This window comes from Cupressus sempervirens, chromosome 5 (assembly GCF_028749045.1).
Source record: "Cupressus sempervirens isolate cs-2001-9-10 chromosome 5, ASM2874904v1, whole genome shotgun sequence".
Taxonomy (NCBI): domain Eukaryota; kingdom Viridiplantae; phylum Streptophyta; class Pinopsida; order Cupressales; family Cupressaceae; genus Cupressus; species Cupressus sempervirens.
Genome location: NC_143122.1, coordinates 710424308 through 710450339, shown reverse-complemented (window position 1 = coordinate 710450339; position 26032 = coordinate 710424308). Strand labels below are relative to the sequence as shown.

At 36.2% G+C, this 26032-nt stretch overlaps 1 protein-coding gene across 1 annotated transcript in view; it reads right to left on the bottom strand.

The window, feature by feature from the left end:
- Nucleotides 1–26032, bottom strand: part of LOC149557966 (protein LATERAL BRANCHING OXIDOREDUCTASE 1-like) — a 99012-nt gene that overhangs the window by 37909 nt on the left and 35071 nt on the right. Inside the window, exon 3 of the mRNA XM_089832408.1 lies at nucleotides 3921–4245. Coding sequence (XP_089688534.1) covers nucleotides 3921–4245 — 325 coding nt within the window. The remainder of the gene's footprint in view (nucleotides 1–3920; nucleotides 4246–26032) is intronic.

Sequence of the window (26032 nt, the reverse complement as noted above, 5' to 3'; positions counted from 1 at the left end):
AGTTTCTAGTTCAAACCGAGTTACAATATCAAGCACATGCAAGCTGGGAGTTTGACATAAAATTTTGATTAAGAGATTTTTTATTGCTGATAGAATTACTCAAGGTAAGTGTTTTTGTCACTAATGCCAAAGGGGGAGATTGTTAACCCTATGGCAAGACATTGTCAATTATGACAAACCGCTTAAGCTATCCAAGAAAGTCGGTTAATACTGCAACCAAGCTTTCCATCAGAGAGAAGATTTCAGTGTAGCCCGAGCAAATGAAGGTATACTGTGTAACCGAGCTCACAGTATAAATCGAGTTACCCAAGTCGCTAGTGGAAACCAAGTTCTCAATGTGAACTAAGTTCACAGTGTTAACCGAGTTCTCTGTGTAAAGCGAGCTAACTATTTCTCATGTATCACCCGAGTGTAATAGAGTTATCCAAGCATCCAAGTAACAGTGTCACCCGAGCTCATTGTATTGCCCAAGCATCAGTATTTGGGCCGACCTAAAGGTATAAATCGATTATTATAAAGATATCTTTTGTGGGAGCCGACTTGGTATAGAGTTGTTGTTTGAAGGGTATATAAGAAAGACAAATTCATTTGTCTAAGTGTGAGATATATGAAAAGTTGTGATATATGAAAGATTTATGAAGACAAGGAGCAAATATGGAGCAAATTCAGTAATCAGGCTACAAGGCAGTATAAAGGGCAGAACAGAGACTCATCCATCACAGTCACGTGATCATATTATTCAAAGGATGTAATTCAACAAATCAAGTTGCAAAGCAGAGATCATCTTGTTGATTCATCCTAACAAGTGCATCAACCAAATCCTCTAACCAGGTGGACCTAATGGTCCTTTGCTAAATCTCTTAACAAAATAGATACTTCATTGTATTGTAAAATCCTTTCACAAGGTGGATCTAACAATCTTTCATACTCCTAACAAAGTAGATCACCAGAAGTGATCAATTGTAAGCCTTAACAGGCCATCTTTATTACTATAGTAGTGAAGCATTGTGGGTGTCATCCCCACCCTAATTTTACCTTCTATTTGGAGGGTTTTTGGGTTACCATATCTTATGTCAAAGTGTTATGGTGTTGATTTCTTTATTGCTTTATGTTCATGCATGAAAGTAGATTAGATAATCTAAAGAAGTAAAGCTGAAGTAATCTTAGTAAGAAGAATTTAAGTGGTTCCTAATTCACCTCCCCACCCCCCAGTCACTTGCTTGTCATTACATTTCCAACAAAGACATGTAGTGTCTAATAAAATCCTCATGTATAAATTCCTTGAACAAGCAAGGGTGATCTTCATCAATTAGTTGTTGTGGAGGATGGATTTGTACATCAAATCCTAGACTATAAAAATTAGCAGTAGATAATCTGACATTCTCTTTGCTTATTACTTCTCTATGCTCAATCCTTCTGTATATTCCATTTGTCATCACCTACATCAATGTTACACATACTATTCATGTTGGAAGGATTTATAGCTCAACAAGTTCTGATTATTCTGATGACTTTCATTTCCTTAGCTAGATTTTACGCATAGCTTTATAATACTTTTTCCTTGAGCTAAATTTGAAAGTTACCTATACAATTGATTAAGTAATGTACAAGTGATTTTTCCAATGCAGCATATGATTCATTCTGCCCATATATGAAGCCCAATGGGTTATGTTTTCTTATGTAGTACAACATAATGGATTTGTTCAAACTGTAAAGATTATGTTTTAAATCTCACATAGTGCTACAACAATGTAATTTAGTCCTTTCAAGCCTTACTAAAATACAGATATGTGTTTGTGAAAAACTTGGACCTATAATCTCCTAATTTTCTTAATTGTGGTATGCTTATCTATTTGTTTAGTATTGTGAATCTTGTTGTGCATGACCTTTACAAGAATTAAGTATTGTGATACTTAGCAATGACAAGCAATCATTGGACTGTACTACTAATCAATGTTTCACATACTGCAAGGGATTAGTCAACATTCACCTAGTTTACGAAGGTGAAGTTGCCAAGGGCTCCCTGTTTATGGTACAATGACAATTAGTGGGTTGTTATGGATTGTGCCAACAGAAGATGCCTAGAGTTACTATTATATATTTTGGATTAGCAGCATTCACCTAGTTTATGAAGGTGAAGGATTACTAGAGGCTATCCAAGATTTGATACAGTAATAATTGCATAGGTAGTTATCTTAACATGAGATAATGGTAACCATAGTTAATCGTTATATCAACAGGGTTCACTGGTAGTCACCCATAGCATGGGGGTGATCAACGCCAAGCGTTACCCAGGATTGTGGAGAAGATAGCTAGCAGTATCGTACATGTCAAAAGCTACTTCCTAGTTGGACATACATGTCGTTAGTGGCTTATAGGTGATTGAAGTCGAAATTCACCTAGTTAGGTTAGTTCACTACTTGTGGAAATCCTTGGGATTGATGATGGACCCACAATGTAGTACGGGATGCACCAAACCCTCTTCTCGATCGTCTAATGGTATACTTGACCTCGTTGGGTTAAGGATAGACCCCCAGTGTAGCATGAGATGCATCAAATTCTCTTCCCAATCATCCATTGGTGTAAAAAACCAAGAAAAAAGAATGGGACCCATGGTGTAGTGTGCGATACGACATTACTTTCTCTCTTGGATGCATTATGGATAGGAGATAGTAATCAAATGTCTATAAACCAATCATTATTCTATTTGTGATGCCTACATGAGCCAGTCGCTATTGTCTTTGTGATGCATGTTGGAGCTACTCATTATGTATCGGATGTATGCAAAAGTTGTCAACATGTACAAATGTGATGGGTATGAGCTAGTCGGCTTGTATATATGTGATGTGTATGAAGTAGTCCTGTGTATATATGTGAAGTATGCTCAAGACAATCACGCTATGTGTGATCCGTAGTTACATTGCTCTAGGGGACCAAGGGATGACGGAATGGGGGGACAAGTTCCTGGGACAAGGGTACAAAGGGGCCTTAATTTGGGGACAGCAAAGGGATAGCAGGGGGACAGTGGCTAGGGACTCTGGGGTATTATACTATACATATGGTACTTAGAATGCTAGTTATGAAAAGATGTATTGCAATATAAGATATAAAGATGTAAAAGAGTAAATACTTGAATATTGCATTGAATTGGAACATCAAACATTGAACATAAATAGTCAACACTGAGATGTCCCCCCATCTTTAGCGGAGGTAGCCGAATCTGGTGGCACCACTAGGGACGAGGGAATGGAATCCCCAAGTCCCTAGTGCGTCCCCATCTCTAAGATGTGGGGCAAAAAGGAGGGGTATGTGTCCCCGTGTTACTATGGACCACTTGTGTGTAAGTTGGTACAACCAATGATTGGTAATGATGGGTATGGAACCAAAACCTTATGGCAATGGGTATATTGTATTGTGATAGAGCCAAGTTAATTGGTTCACTTAATTAATAATCAAGGTTTAAAGAGATCAAAGATCTCATCAAGAGGAGAAAGTAAACTCCCTCTAAGTACGAACTACAAAGCCTTTAACTTCCCTCAAGAGGATACGCACCAAAAGCATCAGGAGTCAACCCTTGAGGCTTGGGTTTAGGTCTATGGACAACCCTAATTATGGAAGCTTAGCACTAGCCTAGTTTAAGCATATGTTGTGATAATGAGTCCTTGCCACCATGGTGAATGGAGGAGTTTTGAAATCGTTATTTCTAAATTAAATGGAAGATGCAAGAAGTTAACAATCAATGCTAAGTGAAAAAAAAACTGTATTGGTCAACGGGCAAATTTTACGATAAAATTGTCGTGATTTTCATTTCCTCACAGTTCAAGCTGTTAATGACCAGATATATCTAGTACTGGAGCTAAACCAATAAAGATAAAAACTATAAGCATTAATTTGAAATTAAATTTGGAAGAGATATTTACCTCTAAAAAGAAGCCAATGTTAACTACTAGAGCATAAGGAATTGGTTGAACAGCCACCCATTTATCATCCTTTCGGATATGCAATCCTTCAACTTCATCATCCTGCAACAATAGTGTGATGCCAGATCCATCTGCATGTGGGCTGAGGCCTAGAACATGATCTGGTTTCGGACATGTTGGATAGTAATTCATTCGCATCTTTTGGTATATGTCTCCAAATGAATACTCAAAGTAATCAGATTTTAGATGTAAGGTTTCTGCAATTAAACTCAGCAACTGCATAGCAAGACATTTTATCTCTCTGTTGTATTCATCCACAATATGCCTACAAATTCCACAAGAGAAAGAAAATTTCATTAAATGGTATTAGTGTGATTTGTATGAAATACCAGAGAATTTTTTTATATTAATTAGAACTGAAAAAAAAATTTAAGATTAATGTCACAAAAGACCACAAGATGTAACAGTGCTAGTTTTAAATATTTGAATTTGATGACTGCATAAAAACAGTAAGTTTGCCAGAACTTTCTTGTAATGTATCTATTTCTAAAGTTCTGGAACACTGTTCAACTCTATGGGGAGCCATCTGTTTTAGTAGTTAATTGTACTGAGTATGAACAAGAACAACATTATTCTGTTCAAGAAAATCAGTTACAATCATATTGAAATGTATCAAAGTATTAGTAGTATAAAGGTGACAATTAACAAGTGGTACTATAAGTGGAGGCAAACACATGAACGTGCAAAGCAGCAATTGGAAAACAAATTGATGCATTCAACATCTTTTCTGATAGGGCTAAAGCTTGGTGGAATGCACATACAAGTATTGCCAATGACATTTCAAGAGAATCTGAATCTTGTGTCTTGTTGATTACATTTTAAGAGATCTTTCATTAAGCTTTTGTAGTCTAGGAGATTAGTACCCAAACGACCTCAGACTTTTTTTTAAGAGATTTACCATTTCCTAGATATCCATCTCTTTTTGTACTTGATGCAATTAAATTTTAAAAGATAGCTAGAAATTTTTAGGCAAAAAATTAAGAAAGGGTGTCATATGGATGTTATTCATAAAAGAATATTCAAAAACATTGGATGGAATATTATTTGATATTTTTTATTCATATAGAATCAGAAAACAATCACTCTGCAAACAGTCAGCAAGACAGTGAATTTCATAGCTAAAACCTCAAGGAACTATCAGTATAGCAATAAGCCCTGCAAATCCATGGTTTGCATGTTACACTGCCAATCCTGAAATCAAAACAAGTGGTCCTACCCAAAAGGACGTGTCTTATGTCCAACAAAATCAGTCACAGTTGTGGTCTGATCTCACTCCAGGTCTCTGAGTGTTAAGGATCCTTTAGAAGAGTTTTAAAAGGACACTTAAAATGCTGGATAAATGAGAGGCATAGAGATGGGATAAACATGGGTGTGACAGTGAGAGAATAAAGAATTTAGCTTTTTTCTAGCAGAGGAAGTGTAAGAAGTAGCAGAGAGTTGAGAGAAGAGTACTTGGGTGTATTTCATTGTTCGCTGCACGCTCCACCTGCATTTTGTCCAGCCATCAAGCAAGGAAGGTGGTGATCAGTGTAGGCTCCACCAAGTCTTTTCCAAGTTGAGCTTTATTGTTGCATTAGGGTTTGTTTTCCCAATCTCCTTTCAACTGTTATTGTTTTGTTTTCTTATTCTCCTTTCAACTGTTATTGTTTTGTTTGCTTATCTTCCTTTCAACTGTTATTGTTCCGTTTGCTTATTTTCCTTTCAACTGTTATTGTTTTGTTTTGAAGGGAATATTAAATTCACATAACACTATAGTTAGGTTCCAAGTACGATGCAAGTCATACTAGCAGTTAATTTTTGTGTGAAACCCAAGGACTCGCGCCCCTCCCAAAACCTCAAAGTACCCGTCCCCAAGATGTCCCTGCACCAAGTACTTCGAGTACCCAAGTACCCACACCTTCGCCATTCTGCAACCATGCCACCACCGAGACGAGCATTTAAATTTCTACTTGAATTTTGATTTTTGAATGTTACTATTGGGTATGTACTATGTTATTATGTTCAATGTTCAATGATACCAGTTCATACTGCTATTTTTTAATGTTCAAGTTTCTAAATTTGGTATGTTATACTAAAACATCATTTCATACCGGTTGAGGTTTTCACACCATCGCCCCAAAATTTTGGGGATCCCCTTTTTTTCGATTACCTAGGAAAATTTATTTTGGAGTTGTCCAAAAGTTTTTGATTTGAAAATTTTACACTTTGGACGCCTTCAAGCAAGGAGGGATGTAGTTGGATTTCTTTCTTCACCTGGTCTTAACTTGATTTTCCAGAGCTTGTGATTTTATCCTTAGGCCAAACAAATTTTTAAAACAACATTTTTTTGGATGGCTAGAACCGTATTCAGTAGGATAAAATGACAAATTTTGGACTTAGACGGATTTTGGAAATTGGATATAATTGAATAAACTTGAAAATTTTTAAAATGAAATTTTTAGATTTAATTGTTTTGGAAAATCTTGAATTTTTTTTGGTGAAAAGAAATTTTTTGATAGTGAAATTAAAAATGGAAAAATTGATTTTAAGTGCCAAGAAAAGGATTAATTTGGTTAAAAAAATCGAAATGGTTTGCAAAATTGAAATTGGAAAAAATTGCGAAATTGCATTTATTTTGGTTGAAATATTGCCTAGAAGATTTTTAAATGTTGAAAGAAATTGGTAAATTAAAATTGAAAATCGATTTTGGCTTGCTAGAGTTGATTCTAATGATATTTTAATTGCTAAAACGCTTTCAAATGAAAATTTTGGCATCTTCAAGGCTTTCCTAATTTTATTTTGCAATTTTTGGTCACAATCGGCAATTAAATGGGCAAATTTCACTATGGGCAAAATAAATTTTAACATGGCATTTAATTTTGGACCATTAATGGAGCACTAATTTAATTTTTCTCTCCTCCAAGGATAGTTGGCCAGCTTGAGGGAGCAAGGAGATTGTGGTATAAGAGAGGCTCCCCCCTCTTTTATTTCTCATTCCATCTCGGCTCATGTGTTTGGCAATTTCTCTTGGAGCTCTCAAACCTTGGCGTTTTTTTTTCCTTCAGGCAGATTTTTTATTGCTTGGCACCATTTTCTTTCTTCCATAAAGGGCTGCGATTTATGCCCTAGGCAATTTGTAGCAGACCTGAATATTTTCTCTTGCTTGGCGATTTTAAGGATTGGTTTTTCTTTCTAAAGGCTACAAATTTTGCACTAGATTTGGGCAATTTTTATTTGGTAGAAGACACATGATCCAAGATCTGATTTTTTGGCAAATATGGGCAGTTTCAAAGAGATCAAAATTCTAATTTTTTTGCAATGAAGCTTGAATTTTCTAAGGTCTGATCCGAACTTGAAGAAGGCCCGGTTATTGGTAATGACAAAATCAAAGTAAAATTCAATTCATTTTAGAGGTGAAGATTGTTAAAGGTGGATTCTATTCCTTGTTCTTGCTTGATTTCATTTCCCTTATATTCTTCTTCCATTCATCATCCACCACTTCATCATTCCATTTATAGGCTGAAGTTTGGAGATTGATAAAGGTAGATTTCATGATAGGACACTTAGCGAGGCAGAAATATGCCAGACCACCCTAGGTTGAAGTCGAGAGATATAAGCATAGTCCATCCTAAGGTAACGAAGAGGAAGAAATAAGTGGTAGTCCCACCCCTAGGTTGAAGGTTGGAGATCGATAAGTGTAGAGATAGGACTTGGCGAGGCAGAAATAAACTAGATTCCATCGATAGAAAGAAGGTTGCACATCGATAAGTGTAGTCCATATCATTTAGAATGAAGGGGTAGAAATAAGTCTTTAGGATGGTAGATGTTAGTGCAAGCAAGAACCCAAAGAAAATGAATACCAAAAAAGACAAGGAAGACATGATGCCTAAGACCACCTTCTTCTCAAAAGTGAAGCGAATAAGTGATACCAATATTGGTACAGTGAACATGATACAGTTGAAAAATAGATTGAAAGAAGGACAATTCCCCATGGCAAAGAAGATCTACAAAAGTGGAATTGTACACGCGGCAACTTTCACTCCTACCTTGCCTTGTTCGGAATTGGTAATGGAGTGTGCATCTCGGTTTGATTTGGTTAGTAAGTCCATCATGTTTGATAAAGGGAAGAGAGTGTTAGCCAACATTGGTGGACAAGTGGTCGAAAAAGCATTTAATATTCCCCGGTATAAAGGCATGACAGTGGTAATGATTGATCAGGCAGCTAAGTTATTTCAGGATAACCAGGAGGCTTACTTCATTCATCTAAAGCAGAATTGGCTACACAAAGGCAATAAAGGAGTTATAAGATCATCAAGGCTCACCGTGTCAGATTTCAAATCAGAGTATGGTAATCTCATTGTGCTTCTCAGCCGGATCATGGGCTTAGCTCAAGGTATGCAATACGAAAACTGGATGTACTTCTTTGTTGATGAAATTGAAAATGGAAAGAGAAAATTTGGGCTAGATTCATAAGCGAAAATTTAGAGTTGCAACTTAGGACAGTGCAAAATCAAAAGAAATTCTATATGGGATCCTACCTTTTCTATCTAATTGCAAGACTATATGAAAATCCTAGACTTAAGGCCTTAGGAGCAACTGGCAATGGGTCGGGGCAATATTTGGTGCATTAGTGCTATGCACAACTTCATTTGCACAACACCAAGGATTATAAGATGTTTTATGACGTCTTTTCCATAAAGACAATAAGAATATTAGAAGGGACACTTGCTAAGAGACTCTTAGAGGAAGCAGAAGCAAAAGTCAAGAAATATGGGATTTGGTTCATCCAATTTCCGCAATTCACATATATTAGAGTAACAGGAAGTACAATTTGTCCCAAGAGACTTCCAAGATACCCACCCGACAAGGTAGTTTTGATGGAATTGGCTAGGCAACTTGAGCATTATGACAAAATGATGAAACTTAAAGGTGAGACAGGGATTACCTTCCCATTTAGAATTGGCAATAATAGTTGCCCTAATCCTATCGCCTTTGCAACTGCGGAGAAAGAATTAGAATGGTATCATCTAGCATGGTATAGAGCAAGGCAAGGATTTGATCCTAATGGTCTTATCAAGGCATCTCATGGAAATACATTCAAACATGTTCCTACTATAGAGGATTTATGGGCCAATGCACGAGATGACTTTCACGTGAGAAAGCTAGCTTTATCAAGATTGTAAGTGAACATGATGAGGGCAATCGGATGGAGAGGCCTTGATATTCCCGATCAACTGGAAGATGATGAGAATGTGCTAAGAGAAGACTATGATATAGTGGATAGAATGGAGTTAAATCCAGTGGATTGTGATGACCATCAGGATCCTTCCTTGGAGGCAATTACAAGAACAATTGATCTACACACCGAGTCGTGGTACAATGGGAAGTTAAGGAAATTACAAAGTCAGAGGGTACACCTTACTTATGAGAAGATGAAACCAAAGGAAAGTCCAGCAGAGTCAGTCGGACAAAAAGGTGAGGGCAGTAGCCAACAGCAAAGAACGGTTAAGAGCAAGAAGAGAGGTTTGGAGGTTGAGAAAAGTAAAGAGCATCGGGAACCTCCAGCAAAGAAACAGAATGCAGCACTGTCAAGGGAAAGCATAATTGAGGCTAGAAGCCAAGAGGTTAATACAAGTGAACAAGGGGTTGCAGTAGATTCAAAATCAAGTGGTTACAGTGACAACACCGAGTACTCTCCTCTCTCGAAGAACCAACATGGAGAAGATGTGACAGTCACTAGTGAAGAAGAGAATAGGCCAATTGATATTGAGGAAATGAGCCAGGTACCCGACACTGTTGGTGATGCTTTGTTAGTCGAATTGAATCCAAATTTGGGGAGATGCATTGCACCACTGTGGTTGAGGCAAATGCTTATGCCAAGAGGTGAGGTAGTGACTGTCCGAACAGTTGAAGATATCGAAGGATTAGCAGAAAAGGGTGATAGCGAGAACCAAGAACAAATTGCAAAAACAGTGGCAAAGGTAATCAGGAGTGATGATGATGGTCACCGAAAGGTTCAGATTGCTATACCAACGGTTAGCAAGGCAATGAATGAGATTGTAGCTCAAGAATATGAGATAGTTGAGCATAACTTGGGAAGAATCATAGATGACATGGAATGTGAGGAGATCCAGGAAGGCATGGTTCCAATTAGAGAAAGGTTGAGGAAGGCGAACGAAAGGATTCTAAAGTTTGAGGCCGAAAACAAGTATTGGAAAGATTGCCAGCATATCCAACAATTGCACTAGGCAACCCTTCCTCGAGACAGTGGAAGCATCACAGAAGAGATATCAACTTAGCTGCACAAAGTCAAGGATTGGATCCACAATATAATCCAACATGGGCGAAATTTCTTGCCTATTTTTGTCTCAACATTTAGGTCATTGGTGGTTATTAAAGATAAATTCAAAACATTTGAAGGTGAATGGAAGGATTTCCTTCTAGTCATTGACTTAGCCATTCCTAGGCTATAGCCATTCATTGGACTACCGGAGAAATATATAGAAAGAGCCAAGTTGATAGATGAAGCAGGATTGAGTATGGAGTCTTGGTTTGTTGCCTTGACTATCAGATTGAGAATACTTGAAGAGGTACAGAACAAGATTGCACAACACAACCCAAGCATTGACACTTCCATTTCCACCATGATGAGCGATGTTGGGGAGCTACGCTTGATTTTGATGATATCAAAGAGGAGAACATCAATGAGACAGAGTTTGGATCAAGATTGGATTAGTTGGGGAAGGTTGCCATCAAGAAGAAACATTTGGGCACCTTTGCCTCCCTCAATGCCTTTATCGGATAAGTGAAAGAATATGAAAAGGATCATGAGAAGACATTGCAAGCAGCAAGCAACATGATGAATTCAGTTGAGCTCAAGATGAAGCATACACCTTGCCCTCCCATGAAGGAAGTCAACGACAAGCTATCCAAGTTCATTGCTTTGGCTAAAAGGATGAAAGAAAGGGGTAGAACTATATTAGAAGATCATTTGATGTAAGCGCAACTGGAAAATTCTCCTTCTTGGGTAGGATAAGTGTCTGATTTTGATTGGCTACCATTTTGGTGCCTTCTCATTGGTTGCCACTTTTCCTTTTCTTTTCATTGGTTCATTGATGAGGTGGTGTCTTCTCATTGGCTGATGGGGTGGCAACCCTAATTAGGGTTTCTATGATCCAATCTGGATCATTGGTTTTGCCTCTTTATCTCTACTGTCAGTTGTAATTTTGGGCCTCTATATAAGGCCATTTGCTCTCATTTGTAAAGGGTCGAAGAAAATTTTTGCTAAAGATAATACCAAAATTGCTTCTTTCTCATTGTTGTGACTTGCATGGTGATTAAGAACACTTGGTGTTATTGCATGGTTTCTACTTCCAATAGTTAGAATTAAATTTCCTTTGAAGTTGCTAAAGTAGATTCCATTTCAAGAAAGTTAGTAAGAGTAAGAGTAGAAGGATAGTTGCATCGTAATATTAGTGGATGTTTGATACGGATCTATAACTAGGCCACTAGCACCCTAGCGGCTTGTTAGGAAGCCTTGTGTGGTAAACTAGTCCTTTTCCCTTGAATCATTGCATGTATGGAGGTAGAGCTGCTGGTTAGCTTTCATCAGATTCGATCCTCGTCCATTTGCTAATCTTTTCATTCATAGGAGTAGGGGTTAAATAGCAAGTAGTTGAGCAGTCGGATTTCATTCTAAGAAAGCTATTAGAGCATTATTGCCCCATTGTCACAACCCTCAACATTATCAGGTACTACACCCTCCACCGTCATCACCACCATCAACATAATCTGGCACTCATACAAAATCATCAACATCATCCCAAAACCCAAGTCATCCTTAAATGAACAATGTAAGGCCGCCTACGTGATTACAAGCAAATTACATCAATAAGTGAGTTAGTATCCACAGGTATAAGGAACATTGGAGTTTTTCTGATGTCTTCATGAGTATTAACTTTTCAAGAGAGGAATTGAGTGTTTGATATCCCATATCAAGTGTTCAATTGCTATATGTTATGTAGTGGTACAAAACTGACATCAACAATACCTAGCATTTCAAGTTCTATATGTATAGTATACAACACCCTGCCTGATCCCGCCCCCCACCATCCCAAAATTGGGGCCCTTTGTCCCCCCATATTAGAAACTCGTCTTGGCGTCTCGACGTACCCAAGCACTGGTGTTACATTGTAATAATAAATATTTCCATTTTAGTAAGAAACTAAAAAATTTAGAATCGTAATTGGTATTAGAGGGGTAAATCTAATGGAATTTGTGTTAGTAGTTGAATTGTTGAACGACAACAAGGTCCGAGAAGGAGGAATCAAATCTTAACGATTCAATCATTTCATCAAGGAAGGGAATTAGGAAGTGAGGAAGCTGGCCAGAGAAGGTGAAACCTCACTTCAAGACCTTGGAGAGAGTGTCGCCGTCTTAGAATCAATCTAAGATTCCTGAGATTGCAAGAATAAATAATTAATCAACAAAAAAACACGGTTCAGAAACACACATCTATAGGTATTATAGTTTCTGTTCGTGCCAAAAAACTTGAAGTTGAAGGTAAGCCCTATGAAGCAAGGGAAGTAAAAGAAGAATATAAGCCATTCAACCTACGAGCTACTCAAAACCACCTAACGACTAACTAAAGACTAATCTGTACTGATTAAAGTGATTATTACATAACCACTTACAATGCTAATTACTATTAATACCCTGTGTTAAGCACTGAATTTTGACATTCCCCTTTTGTAATACCATAAAATTTTCCTTCTTAAAGTTTTATCCATGATTATATGGTTGTTTATTGCTTCCATTCCATCCTAAATTCACATGGTCAACATGTTATTGCTGAAAGGTGCTCAATCATGATCATAAAAAACCAAACAGACTTTGACAAACAATATATACAAAACTATTTATAAAAATAACTACCACTTTGATTTTTCTTCATGCTACTAGAAAGCATCATGCGAGCTTCTAGATATCATGGAAGTATCCTATACTTGACTTGACACATTACAAATGAAAGGTTTTCAATTGCAGGTGTTGTTGAACAGATGGAATACTCAGATTCCAATTCACTTCATGCTCCTCAAGTTATTCTTACCATTCAGGGAACAATTAATCAACTGAAACACAAAAATCATATGTACAAAAGACCAAATGAGAAAATTTATAGAGAGGGTTAACTATCAATATTATATAACTAGTTAGAAAATATTACACATGCACACTACACAGCTCACTGTTGGAGAGCTCACTGCGCAATAAGTACAGGCTCACTGCCTAGAGTAGAGAAGTAGACAAAATGAAGTATAAAAATTGCATCTGATGTATGCACAAATCAATTCCCTTGAAGCTCAAAAAATAGACTTAACAGTGTAACACACTTCATTTATTCTTTATGAACTCACATTTGTCCTTGCTACATACCACTTCATATCCCTTTGCAATTTCTCTTATCCCACTGTCCTACCTCAAAGGAGGCACAACCACCATACTTAAATGAAATCAAATCACTTTCCAAGTCAACCAAATACCTTTCATCCACTCCATAACCTTGTCCCAAAACCATAGAACCAAAAATGTCCATGCAAGGGAATGTGGACATGCTGAACACATGTTCTGTTCTCAAGGAACTAAATAACTAACAAAAACAGTTACCACGTAAAACATCAATCTAACCAAAGCACCAAAACTAGTGAAATCTTAAATGTAGAAGCATCAGATATACCAAAATACTCTGTCAAAATCTTATTTCCAAATCTTTTCATGAAGAGACATGTGGATCAAAATAGTATCAACTACATCAACTAATATCCAAGAGCCATAACAGAATAAGTCAACAGAGGTATGTTAACATCAATGACGACTAATATGGCACAACTACAATATTCTCCTTCACCAATGACAAACTTCCAATGGGGGTCAGTGGTAATGATTGCGGCATCATAGCTACATATAAATACAGCACAAGTGTCAATATACTTCATTTCTCCGCAATCTTCCCTCCAATAGGTATCCTCTCAGCCATTCTCTCCCCAGAAAACTTTTGCTTGAAGCGATTAAGTGCCATTCTCAATGCCACAGGACATTGTACCTTTTAGTCGCATCATATAGTACTCCACTCTGCTTAGGGTTTCCTGCAGCACCTCAAAAAGTTTAGAATAGAAAATAATGAACCTGTAGGCAATTTGAGAACTGAATTTTGAGCACAATTTTTATCCACAAGCATGGAAAGTGATTTAAACAGGCCAGAACTTGTAAGGGCATTTTCTCGTACTAAAAATCCTCAATGTTTTGCAGATTTTCAAAACAGTGAGTGACTAGAATTTTTCGATGGCATCAGGGTTTTAACTATCAGTTTGTCTTGAGTTTTCTTAAAGGTTATAAAATGGCACTGTGCACGTTCAAGGGCAGTAATCTCAGAGTAAGCTCTGATTTCTGTATTCTGAATCTAGGTCACCTTAAGGAGATGTGCCAAGAAATCCTACAGCAGGAGGGGCACAATATTATCACAGCCCGGAGCACACAATAGACTTAACTTCCTACACCCTAGCCACAAGTCCCCTTGCATATAATCCATTTCAACACTTATGAAGGTATATTCTTGACAGCCCTATGGCTAATATCTTCAACTAATTATTCATTAAAGACATGGTAGAAAGATAAAAATGCCTTATTTCCTTGTATGTTCATGGAAACTTTTGTGTATGCCTTGTACTCACAGAATAATTTTTCTAAATATCAAATAGAGATGATCACTTCCAAACTGTCTTAGAATACATGAGTAATGTCATAACTTGTCCATTTTAGACTTCCACTTTCTTCATTGATTTTAGTGTCCGTTCCCTTACACATAGTTAGGCATCATCATTCAGGTCACTTTTTGCGGGGTCTTAATTGTTAGTTTTTGTAGCTTCAGAGAGACATTTTTTCTCTTACCCGTGATGGCTTTATCAATTTGATGTCAAGATTGTATATGCAATGTCTTTACTCAGCAATGTGACTTAGACTGTCAAGAGTCAATACTGCTGAACTGTGCTTTTCATTTCCTGCTACCTGCAAAGGTTTTGATGAATGGGTTCTATTATTCTCTGAAACCTATGATAGTGTGTTGGTTCATTTTTCAGCTTTCTACATGATTGTTGCACTTATTTATGCCTTTGTTATTTTGAAGCGACTGTATTTTGTTGCCAGCTCATCCATGCCACCGTGTTGATCACTTCATTGTGGAGGATCATGCATTTGTGACATCGAATGTCTGAACATGAAACAAATCTCATACATAACTGCCACCAACCATATTAATGAAGAATGAAGTGTAAGTGTCATCGGGTGAAAATTGTTTGGTATTCCTGCGGTTTGTGATGAAAGCTCGAGTTGAAGTTTGTCATCTTCTCTCAACAGGGCTCTTTATATATGCCTTGTTGTCTTGTCGTAGGATGTGTGTTCAAAGTCACCAAATGGAATTCATGATTGCTAACAGGAAATGGTGTAACTTTCGATAGCTCTTCGTAGAGCATCTAACTTTTTCTAGAAAGCGCCGAAGTTAATTGTATCTGTTCAAGGGTGATGGGATTGACATTGCTAGGTCACGTGCATAAAGGAACTTCTTTAGACATTCTAAGTGATGATTGTGTGTCTGATCATTGTGTGCCCAAAGTACAATGATAGTTGTAGCTGATTGTTTCAACAATTCAATATTCTCTTTGTGTATGTATCATCCTAAAAAGTTAGCACCCATTAATTTGGAAGTTCAAGGACTTATTGGCCCCATTTTAGCAATCTCCTAGACTATGGATACATTTATGCTTGATTTTTCCCCATTTCCTTTCAATTCCTCTCTAAACCACTTATAAAACTGAGATCTTTGAGGTTTCCTCTTTAATTGGACCCTCTCTAGTATAGGTCCCATATGTATTCTGTATCTAGGTATAGGTCAAGATCAATCTATACCCAAGGATTTGATTTTGTGGGATTTCAGAGCCCATTTTGAATTTATTTCATTTTTTCCTACGTAGTGCATTCGGCCCTCTTGGTTTCAAAGCTTGAAATCGCTATAAATGGAGCCCTTCTTCCTTCAATTTACATCTCAAATCAAGGAAGGTATCTCAAGAGCTAGCAATCAGGTCGAAGGTGCATTCAAGAGTTTTTGGTGATTTCTAGCAAGCATTGATCTTAGACATTCCATCCATTCATTCATCAAGCATGCATTTCCTTCCATAGATCTAGTTTCTTTCATCATTCGAGACAAAGGAGTTGGCTATCAAGGGAGGAGATCTACATCCATCCTCATTCTTCTCCCTCTCCATTCAAGCATATCTTGCATAGATACATCCATGGTCTATGATTTGGTGATTATAGTGTTGGGTGGATATTTTGCAACTGACAATTTTGGGTAAAAATTCAGTCGCAAAATAAAATGACCAGCCACAGTGTGTGAGACAAACTCTCTCCTACCTTAAAGGGAAGGCTCCCCCTTCTCACCGTTCCTCGAGCTAACTCAAGATAAGCAAGAAGTCGAGAGATTTTATAAAATGGGTGTTACCAATATCCTTTCTTCTTAACTTTCAAGAAAGAATCCACTTACTCGTGGAGCGAGTAATGGGCAAGGTGTATTGCTGGAAACAGTGATACTGATAAACCTTCACTAACTCAAAGGCTAACTAAAAATGTACCGGTTTGGCTCTAAGTCCGATCGTACTTCTATATGAAAAACTTTACAATTAGGGCACAAAGACTCCTAAAAGTAAGAATACTTAACTATTTTGCGAATTAAGAAAGAAGTATAAGCTACAGACAAAGCTTCTAGCTATATATTTCCACAACCGCTTCCAATCAAAGCTTCGGCTCCAATTGCTTCTTAAATCACTGTGCTCTTTTATTGAACACACAATAATAACATGAATCAAGCCAATACACACAAATTACAGTAAAAGCTTCTAATTTGCTCTATCACAATTGCTTTTAGTCAAAGCTTCGAATCCAATTGCTTCTTTTATTCACTTTTCTCTCAAATTCGTACTACACAATCAAAGTTATGCTTGCACAAATGTGGCAAAGCTTTCTTCCATACAACAAAAGATGATTTTTACAATGAGGGGGCACTCCTTTATATAGGCACAGGAGTTGAGAAAAAGATGGAAGAAAAAGTGAGAGCAACTCAACCAACTTTGACCTAGTCTAACTAAAAGAGAAAATATGGGGTTACATGCAATTGCACATGCAACTCGCATTACATGTTTTACATATACATGTAACTCACATTACATGTAATTACACATTTTCATGTCATACATCCTCTTCAATTACAAACATGAAACAAGAAGAAGAAGAAAGAGGGAAGAGAATTGAAACAATCCTAGAGATTGTTCTGAAGAGCCTTGTACTTGGCAATGCAATCTCGGATGATCACAAGATCGGAAGTTCTTGTACTTTGTACCACTACATTCACCTTGATAACCATGGTGTTGCATCTTTTGATAACCTCTGACTATGATGAATTGTCCATTGTCATGTGGAAACTTGATGTGATCCAGCTTTTCTTGCTCAAGTTGTCGTGAATTTTCCTTTGTAGATCAGCACAAACTAGAGTCTTTAACACTTTGAAAACCTTCTCGATGGTGTCTGGATGTAAACTCGGAACAACTTTCCATCAGCACCTTTACCTCTTCTTCTTTTTTTGATGTAAAGTGCTTGGCGCATGGGAATACGTACAAATGGAGATTGCTGATTTTCAAAATGTGACTTGGGCTTTCAAGATGTCATTGCACAGAAAATGGATTACATGTAAATGTAACATATAATGAGGAATGAAAAGTGAGATGACAAGCAAAGGCGAATGATGGATGAGCTTTTACATGTAAGTGCAAATGAAAGTTAAGATGGTAAGCATGGAAAGATGCGGAAATGTAAATGCATATGAAGGGATGGAAATGGAAAATGGAAGTGAGATAATGAGTTTTAAAGTCACTTTTGGTGAAAAAGAGTAGTCAAAGTACATGGGAGGTGAAAATGACATCTTTTTGACTTTTCAAAATGTGACTTTTAATCAAAATCAGACCTTTTTAATGCAATTACACGTAAGACATTTCGTGTAATCATGTCATGCGAAAGAAAGCGAAAGTGAGATGGGTGAAAATGGAAGTGGAAAATGGGATTACATGCATATGCGGATAGCGAATCGGATGAAAAACATGTAATCGCATTTTGTTGATTGAGAGACGAAGTGTTGTGACATAGAAACTAAATGTGGAATATGATGATGCTTTCACATGTAATGAAACAAAAACAAATTCTTGGGAAAGAACTTGTAATTTCTCCCAGTGGAGAAAATCAGCAAGCAAGCACAAAACACAAAACACAAAAAAAACAACATAACTTTGGAAAATGACTCAAACATACCAAGATGCAATGCACTTCAAAACTCAAATTTGAAATTGGAACTTGGAAAAGAACCAAAAAAGTGAAAATGAATAAAAACTTCATATTTAAAGGAAAAATGCACTTTCCATGGTATAGATTTTTTTTAACTGGCAATCATCAAGCAATTATGTGCATAAAATCAGCAAGATAAGCACAAATTAAATAGCAAGAAAGAACAAGTCCACTTACATGAAGATTAAGTGCCAAAAATGAAGGAAAAAGATGCTCCAATGTTGAAAAATTCTCCAAAAATGGTAAAACTTTTTCCAACTTTGCAAATTCGAATGGGAGAGGGCAGCAAACAAGGAGTTCTTGTTAGAAGATGCCAAAATGTGCCCTAAAAACACTCCAAGATCCAATGTTTTGCATATTGAAACTCATGGGACATTTTTGGTGGAAAACGTGTTTCACCAAGGAGCATGAGTAAATTGATTTGGTGTTTAAACACCAAAATGTTAACCAATATGCAATGTAATCATCAAATAAGATCAAATCAATTCATCCTCATGCAAAAACGTTGATCCAAAATCGAGGTATTTGGAGTTTTCTTCAAAAACGTGCCCTAGGATTTAGCTCCCAAAAACAATTTTCAGCATGTTAAATCCATTCTTGATGCAAGGAAACTCATTGCCAAGTAAAAACACCTTCAATGGAGAAGATTTCATGCAAATCCACCAAGTAAATCTCTCACAATAAGCAAAATCGGGTTCTTGGAAAGCAAATATATGCATTCTTTCAAAATCGGACTTTTTGGAGGGCACAACACATTTTAAAACATGCTTTTGATCAAAATCGGACCTTTTTGGGTGCATAGCATATTTTAAAATATGCAACAAGTTAAAACCGGACCTTTTTGGGTGCATAGCATGTTTTAAAATATGAAACAAGTTAAAATCGGATCTTTTTGAGGAGGAAGCATATTTTAAAATGCAACTCACCTTTTAAATGTTTAAACATAAAAACTTCATTTTTCATGCCATAGCATCAAAAAGGTCCACTTATGATGAACTTTTGATGTAGTGACATCAAAAAGGTCCACCAAAGCAAACTTTATATGCAGTGGCATGTAAAAAGTTCACTTTTGATGGATTTTTCATGTTATTGCATATAAAATGGCCACTTATAACGACTTTAATTCATTTAATTCACCTAAAATTATAAAAATATTACAAAATGGGTCATAAACAATATTTATTTATCATATTATGAAATATAATATATAAACATCATTTTAAAGTAACATTTAAAGAAACATTTGAGTTTTTAAAACCAAAAATTAAAGTGAAACTATATAGTTATATAGTTACTTTAATTGAAAAATTAAAAAGTAAATCTAACTTAAAATTATAGCATAAAGTGCACTATAGTCACTTTAAGTTAAAAATTTAAAGTTAAAGTAACTTAAAAACATAACAAAAAGTGAACATAAGTTATATTTATCAAAAAGTGAAAGTCAAATTGAAAATATAACATCATATTTTTAATTCGGGCTATTGCACCTAAAATGTCCACTTTTGAGGCACTAAAACGAGCATAACTCTTGACCAGAAACTTCGATTGACCTCTAGGTTAAACCAAATCGAAGGGAAAAACGAAAAGCATGACATGAGCAAAACCAAAGCACTAAAAACAAGCAAACGCAAACTCAAAAGCAAAGAACGGATGATGAAGGCTTCAAAAATCAAGCAAAGGCTCGACAGAAAGCGAAACGAAAAAGACTTGACGAAGGCCTTCAATAAAAAAATTCATTATATCAATTGATATAGATTGGTTAATCAATACTAACCAATTAAATAATGAACTAAACTCAGAGAAATGTGAAACTAATTTGAAAAAGTTTCGTAATGTTAGCTTTATTTTGTGGTGACAAAATGCAGGACAACATATAGATCCATTGCATGTGTGAAGACATCTTATATTCTACATACACATACAAGGATCCATACATCTTTGTTGATATAGAAGACCTAGACCATCGATGAAGGTTTGATAAGAAAGGTGAATACTAACATTTATCTTGTTTCACATGCTTTACTTAATTTATTTTAAGATTATTTCCTAAACAGGGGTTTGACCAAGGCAAGCCCCTTACAAAACAATTTCCTCTTTTCTTGAGTCTAGGTGCAGATTCAAGGATATTCATATTCAAATTTTATAGATTTGGAGTTGCAGGTTCCGTTGCATATCAAAGATTTCTAATTCTCAGCCTCTTAGGTATGGGTTGAGGTCAACCTATACCCCAAGCTGACCTATACCGAAGAGGTCGACCTGTTCCTGCAACAAATTTTCACAATTTGCAGCTTCAACTTCCTGGATGCCCATCTCTATTTCAAGTTTCTAACAGCCTGAAAATCCTTTATTAGATTTGAACTTGCATCCTCTACTAGCCCTCAAGGTGAGTACTTTTTGCTCTCTGTCATTTCAAAGCACTTACTTTGGTACACTAGATCAGATTTCTTGTTGTCTATCATTGTATGTTTTTTAACTTTACTTGCATATCATTCTTCACATTCACAACAACATCACATCTCTCAAACGGGAAAAGAGATTACATCCCTAAAAGGACTTGGATCTTGCATTAGCACCCTTACATAAATTTGGGTTGTGCTAATCTAGTTTAAGTCCTCCAAGGGCTCACATTTGAGGGCATCCCTCTTTTCCTGAATGTACCTATAATTCGGTGGTCTACGACGTTGATCACAATTTTATGCGTTACAATGTAATTATCATGTGGCATCATTGAACTAATTCCTATAGCGTTCTTTGTGTGTTAGTCTTTTGATTTTCCTGTAGTTGTTTTCTTGGTAATATCAAAAAGACAAAGTCACGCAGATGTGATATTGCTTTAGCAAGTGTCGTGATTATTGTTCTAGTCTTAGATACCAATTCTCTCCCAAAAACACCGGGTGCCGATTTTGGCGCTTTTGGATTTTGCACCGGTGCATCCAAGAAGCATACCCAACGACTATGGATGTGCTCGGGATGCTTCCAAGAGCACCCAAACAGCAGTCGGGCGCCTCTAGAGAGCACCTATGACTTTTTCAACGCCCAATCACTTAAGTGACTTTAAAAAGAATGTGTTAATTCATTTTTTTATTCTATTTTTGTTCCTTTTTGCTCCTAAATCCTAAAATGGCCCTAAAAAAGGCCATTCATTGCTCATTCTTCTCATTTTTTTTGAGTTGGGCTCTCTTCTTATTTCAATTTGAACTATCAATGGTGAAGTATCATGCTATGCAATGGTTTATTTTTGTATTTTTCTTACATTTCTTTGCATGCATAAATTATAGTGTGTGTGTGTGTGTGTGTATGGACACACCCAAACACATCCAAAATCCCAAAAAAAATCATGCATCAGCACCCTGCACCTACATCAGCATCAAAACCAGCATCGGTAACTTAGGTTCTAGTAGTAGTGAGTATTCATTCTGTTGCAATCAGAAAGTACTGTGAATACTCTATGGTGTATCATTATCAGAGTGAGAATTCATTATTGTATGTTTTTCATCCTGTAATAAACCCAAACTCGTTATGGCCCAATAAAATTTCATTGTGCCAAATTTTTATTTCTCCCTTGCTTCTTTTCTCTACTCTCCATTCCTCTCTGCATATATCTGCGTCTCTATTCCCTTTAGTCGCAGTTTACTCCATTTTCTACTTAGCCTCCACATGCCATAGCTCCAAACCCTTCCTATTAACTTCTTTGTGTATTTAGGTCTTTTCCTTATCCATAAACTCTATGTTTTCTGCATTAAGTGATAGCCTATCACTTTTAGAATATTCTAGTGTTATATAGTCTGCTTAATATGTGGACTAGATAACTATGTGGAGAGGTTCAATAGTGGCAACAGAGAACATATCTTGTTGTGATAGTAGATATAAAAATTAAACGAACACATTTAAAAAGAAATATCTTATACTGGTATTATGAGTTATGTATTATATGGATATTACTATGCCTAGAGGTGTTTCATAGTGGAAACAAGGATGACTGAATTCATAAAAATCAAAACCTGATCAACAAATATTTGGAAAAAAAATCATAACCATGAAAAAAATATTGAATAAATAAAATAAGTCTTTAATTTTTTTTTAAACTAACAAAGAAAATATAAATAAAATACTCCTCTTAGGATGATGACGAGTCATTCGGTTCTAGAGTTGCCTCAACGTGTTCTTTGGACCCTATTGGAGAACCTCGTACTCTGATCTTACAGATAAATCTCTTGTTGGCTTCAAACCAACTCCAAATTACTCATGAGGTGGATGGTTGCCTTTCACCTCATTGTTCTATGGCTCTCTCCTTGCATGTTCACGAGCTTCATATAGGGGAACCCCCTTCCCCATGTTTTATGAATTTGGATGCTAATGTCTCCTAGATTGTTGCGAGGAAGAAAGGTATTCCTATATTACTTCTTTAAACTCACTTCTGAGAATTAGTTTTGCTGCAGCTCTAATATGATGAAATAAGCTCATCACATATCACAGTCAACCACTTGCTATTAGTTTTCCAAAACATGCTTATCTTTATACAGAAAAGGAGTTCAGCAGTTTAAGGATATTAGAGATTTGAATGTACTTAATTGGGCATCTTTGGAGAATATTTAAGCTGATTATGGGCATTACAATAAGTATAAACACTTACTGATTTTTGTTAAGTCTCTACTTCATGTTGAGCTTTCTATTAAGCTATGTACTCCAAAATAATGTAACGTTTTTAAGGATTAACAATGATTCTCTTGTAGCCACCTAAATCATATTCCCTTGAAGAGGATGTATGCTCTTAATCTTCCTTATGGGGCCCTCATTCCTTGGTTAAATTATAAATGGCAATGCAGATGTAGCTCTATATTTTGAAACAAGTTGAGAGGCCCAAGTTTGGAAATCTACAGCTGATTTTGATACTCAAGCACTGGCTTGGAAAGTAACGCATTGCAAACTCACTGCTCGAGATAGGTTGAAATGCATTATGGGTTCAACCAACAAACTGCCCATTTCACCACTGTGCTGAGAGCATGAAACACATATTTTGAGATTGTTCATATGCTAAAAGTTAAAAACAATGGTTTTCTGTGTTTAGAGAATTCTTTGCTGTTTGCAGTCATGAAGTTAATTGGATAGAAATTGTTTTTGGCTTTGGAATGCTGATAATGCAGTTGCAGATTCTTTTAGACAAGTAACTCTTAAGTATATCTGGAAAAACAGATTTACTGCTATTTTTGCTACAAATTATCACCATGAAATTGTCATCTAATGCATTACTCTGCCATACTCTTTCAGGTGGCTTTTATTCTTTCGCAGTCCCAAAAGCTATGCAAGAAGAATACTAAGGTTACAGAGCAGCTTTAGAAAATGAAGGAGCAAGTTTTCTAATTTCACCTTGATCACAGGTCTAATCAATGTAAAACTAAATATGCAGTACAGTGATGCAGGGTACAAATCCTAAATCTGTCCATGTTATCAGTAGTTCCAATTTATGCTCATGACAGCAACTCTATAACTACTCTTTTAATTGCAAATATGTAATACAGTGCTTCCCAGTTACACATGCTACAGCTATCTATGCTACTAGTAGTTTGAGTTTGTGCTTAAGTCAGCAGCTATGTCATTAGTGTTTTATTTAATCTTTTTTTGGTAACTTGCCAGTTGCCTTATTCTCTGCAACTTTCTTTCCTTTGTTTCAATACCAAATACTCATTCTAGGCTTGGTATTGTCTATATGGGTCCCAGCTCTTTCATCAGTTTGTTGTTTACAGAAGCTTGGCTGCAGTTGGTCGTATCTCTTTTGGTTGTATTATTTCTTTGTTGTTTATAGACAGCGTGGACTTAATTTGCCTTGCTCTATGACATCTTTGTAAAGACTCGAGACACTAGTTCTTTGATTACTTTATTAACAAACAATGGAAAAAAAAAAAGAAATCTAAGTAATTTTAAAATTAAATAGCTTTTAAATATATAAACCTTGTGCTATAGTTTTTTAATATATGATCATTAGAGAGTTATCACAAAGTAACTCTCTAATTTATATCAATCATACTTCATGAAAAGGAAGATATGACAAAAAACTTAACTTATGTCAGATTGAATATAAAATTAAAATAATATCTCTAGATAGATGTATTATATAAAATATCTATACCAGTTGCCTAATATTTTCAATTCCCTATGTAAATCATCCACCAAGAGAGGAATTTGCCAATGTACATTGGCTCCAATATCCTGTACTATGATTATTAGGAAGTGATGGATCATTTATGAGAGACAGCTGCCAGCCTTTTACACTGGGACCAACCGTGCAAAAACAAGATGTCTAAGTTGTCAAAGTTTGGTTAGGTAGTTTTCAGCAAGATCTAGCCTATCTAGATTTTAATTTTAGAAATTTAAATAAATTAGGTAATTGCAACCAACTTTTCTTGGTTACCGTAATAGTATATACTAGTCATCATATAAGACATGCAATCAAAGAATCTTCTTATGCTATAATGATGCTGGAGAATTGGTATTTTCTTGTTTATTGATTGCAGTTTATTGAAAATTGGTTATGGAATTACTTTTGTGCTAATTTTGGACAGTTTGAAATGGACATATAAGGGAGAAAGTTGGGAAGGGGAGGAGGATCGATCTGAAGACAAATGGGAAGTGGACAATGCGACTGAGTGGAACAATCTGAGGTGGCCAGTCAGAATAGAGACCATGAGTGGTAAGAGAAGTGTAATGTACCAATGGCAATTTGACACCAAAGACTTCCCATGTATGACAGTGTTACCCATACAAGAACATGCTAAGTATATTTCACCCGCACAGTAATTAGGCTTCACCATACAATAAGTATGTTTCACTCATATAGCAAGGTACCCATACGTTAAGTACACTTCACCTAGACAGTAATATGTTTCACCCGTACAGGAAAGTACTTGTACTGAACCAGAATTCACCCATACAATAGTTTGTTTCACCTGTATGACCAAACAAGCTTACACACTTCCATGACACCTCATACCACTAAGTAGGTTGTCACTTCAATTGAAACATGATGAAGGATCCTCTATCTTCCATATGGAAAGGGAAATGATACAGTTGCAAATATGCGGTAGACAATGTTTTCCCATGTATGCCAATTATATAGTCAATCCTTTCACCAATATTAGCGTAAATAAAAGAATGAATCGTCAATGCAAGGTACAGACCATCAACAACATCGAATATCCAAGAATTGGATATTTGTATTTTCATATGATAAGAATGTATATCAGAATACATAATATTTGTCTTCAACTAAAGACTCTATAGATTTGGATCACAAGCAGAATAGGATGACCAGTGACTCTCACTGAAACTGTGAATGCTAGAATAGGGAGGATCTTGAACCTCTAAAATGACGAACAATATTGAACTCCAACTAGAACTGAAAATACACAAGAAATGTTTACTGCACAATGATTTTCTACAATGTCAACCATGAGCTTACAAAAAACTCCAATAAGTTTCTTGAAAGGTTACAAATAGGCCAACATATTCTATTACTTTTATTTTATAATTAAATCAATTAAAGGGGTCTATGGGATATTAATGAAGTCATTATTTCGAGAACATTACATTCCTCTCGGCCCAAGAATTGCTTGCCCTCAAGCAATTTCTAACTT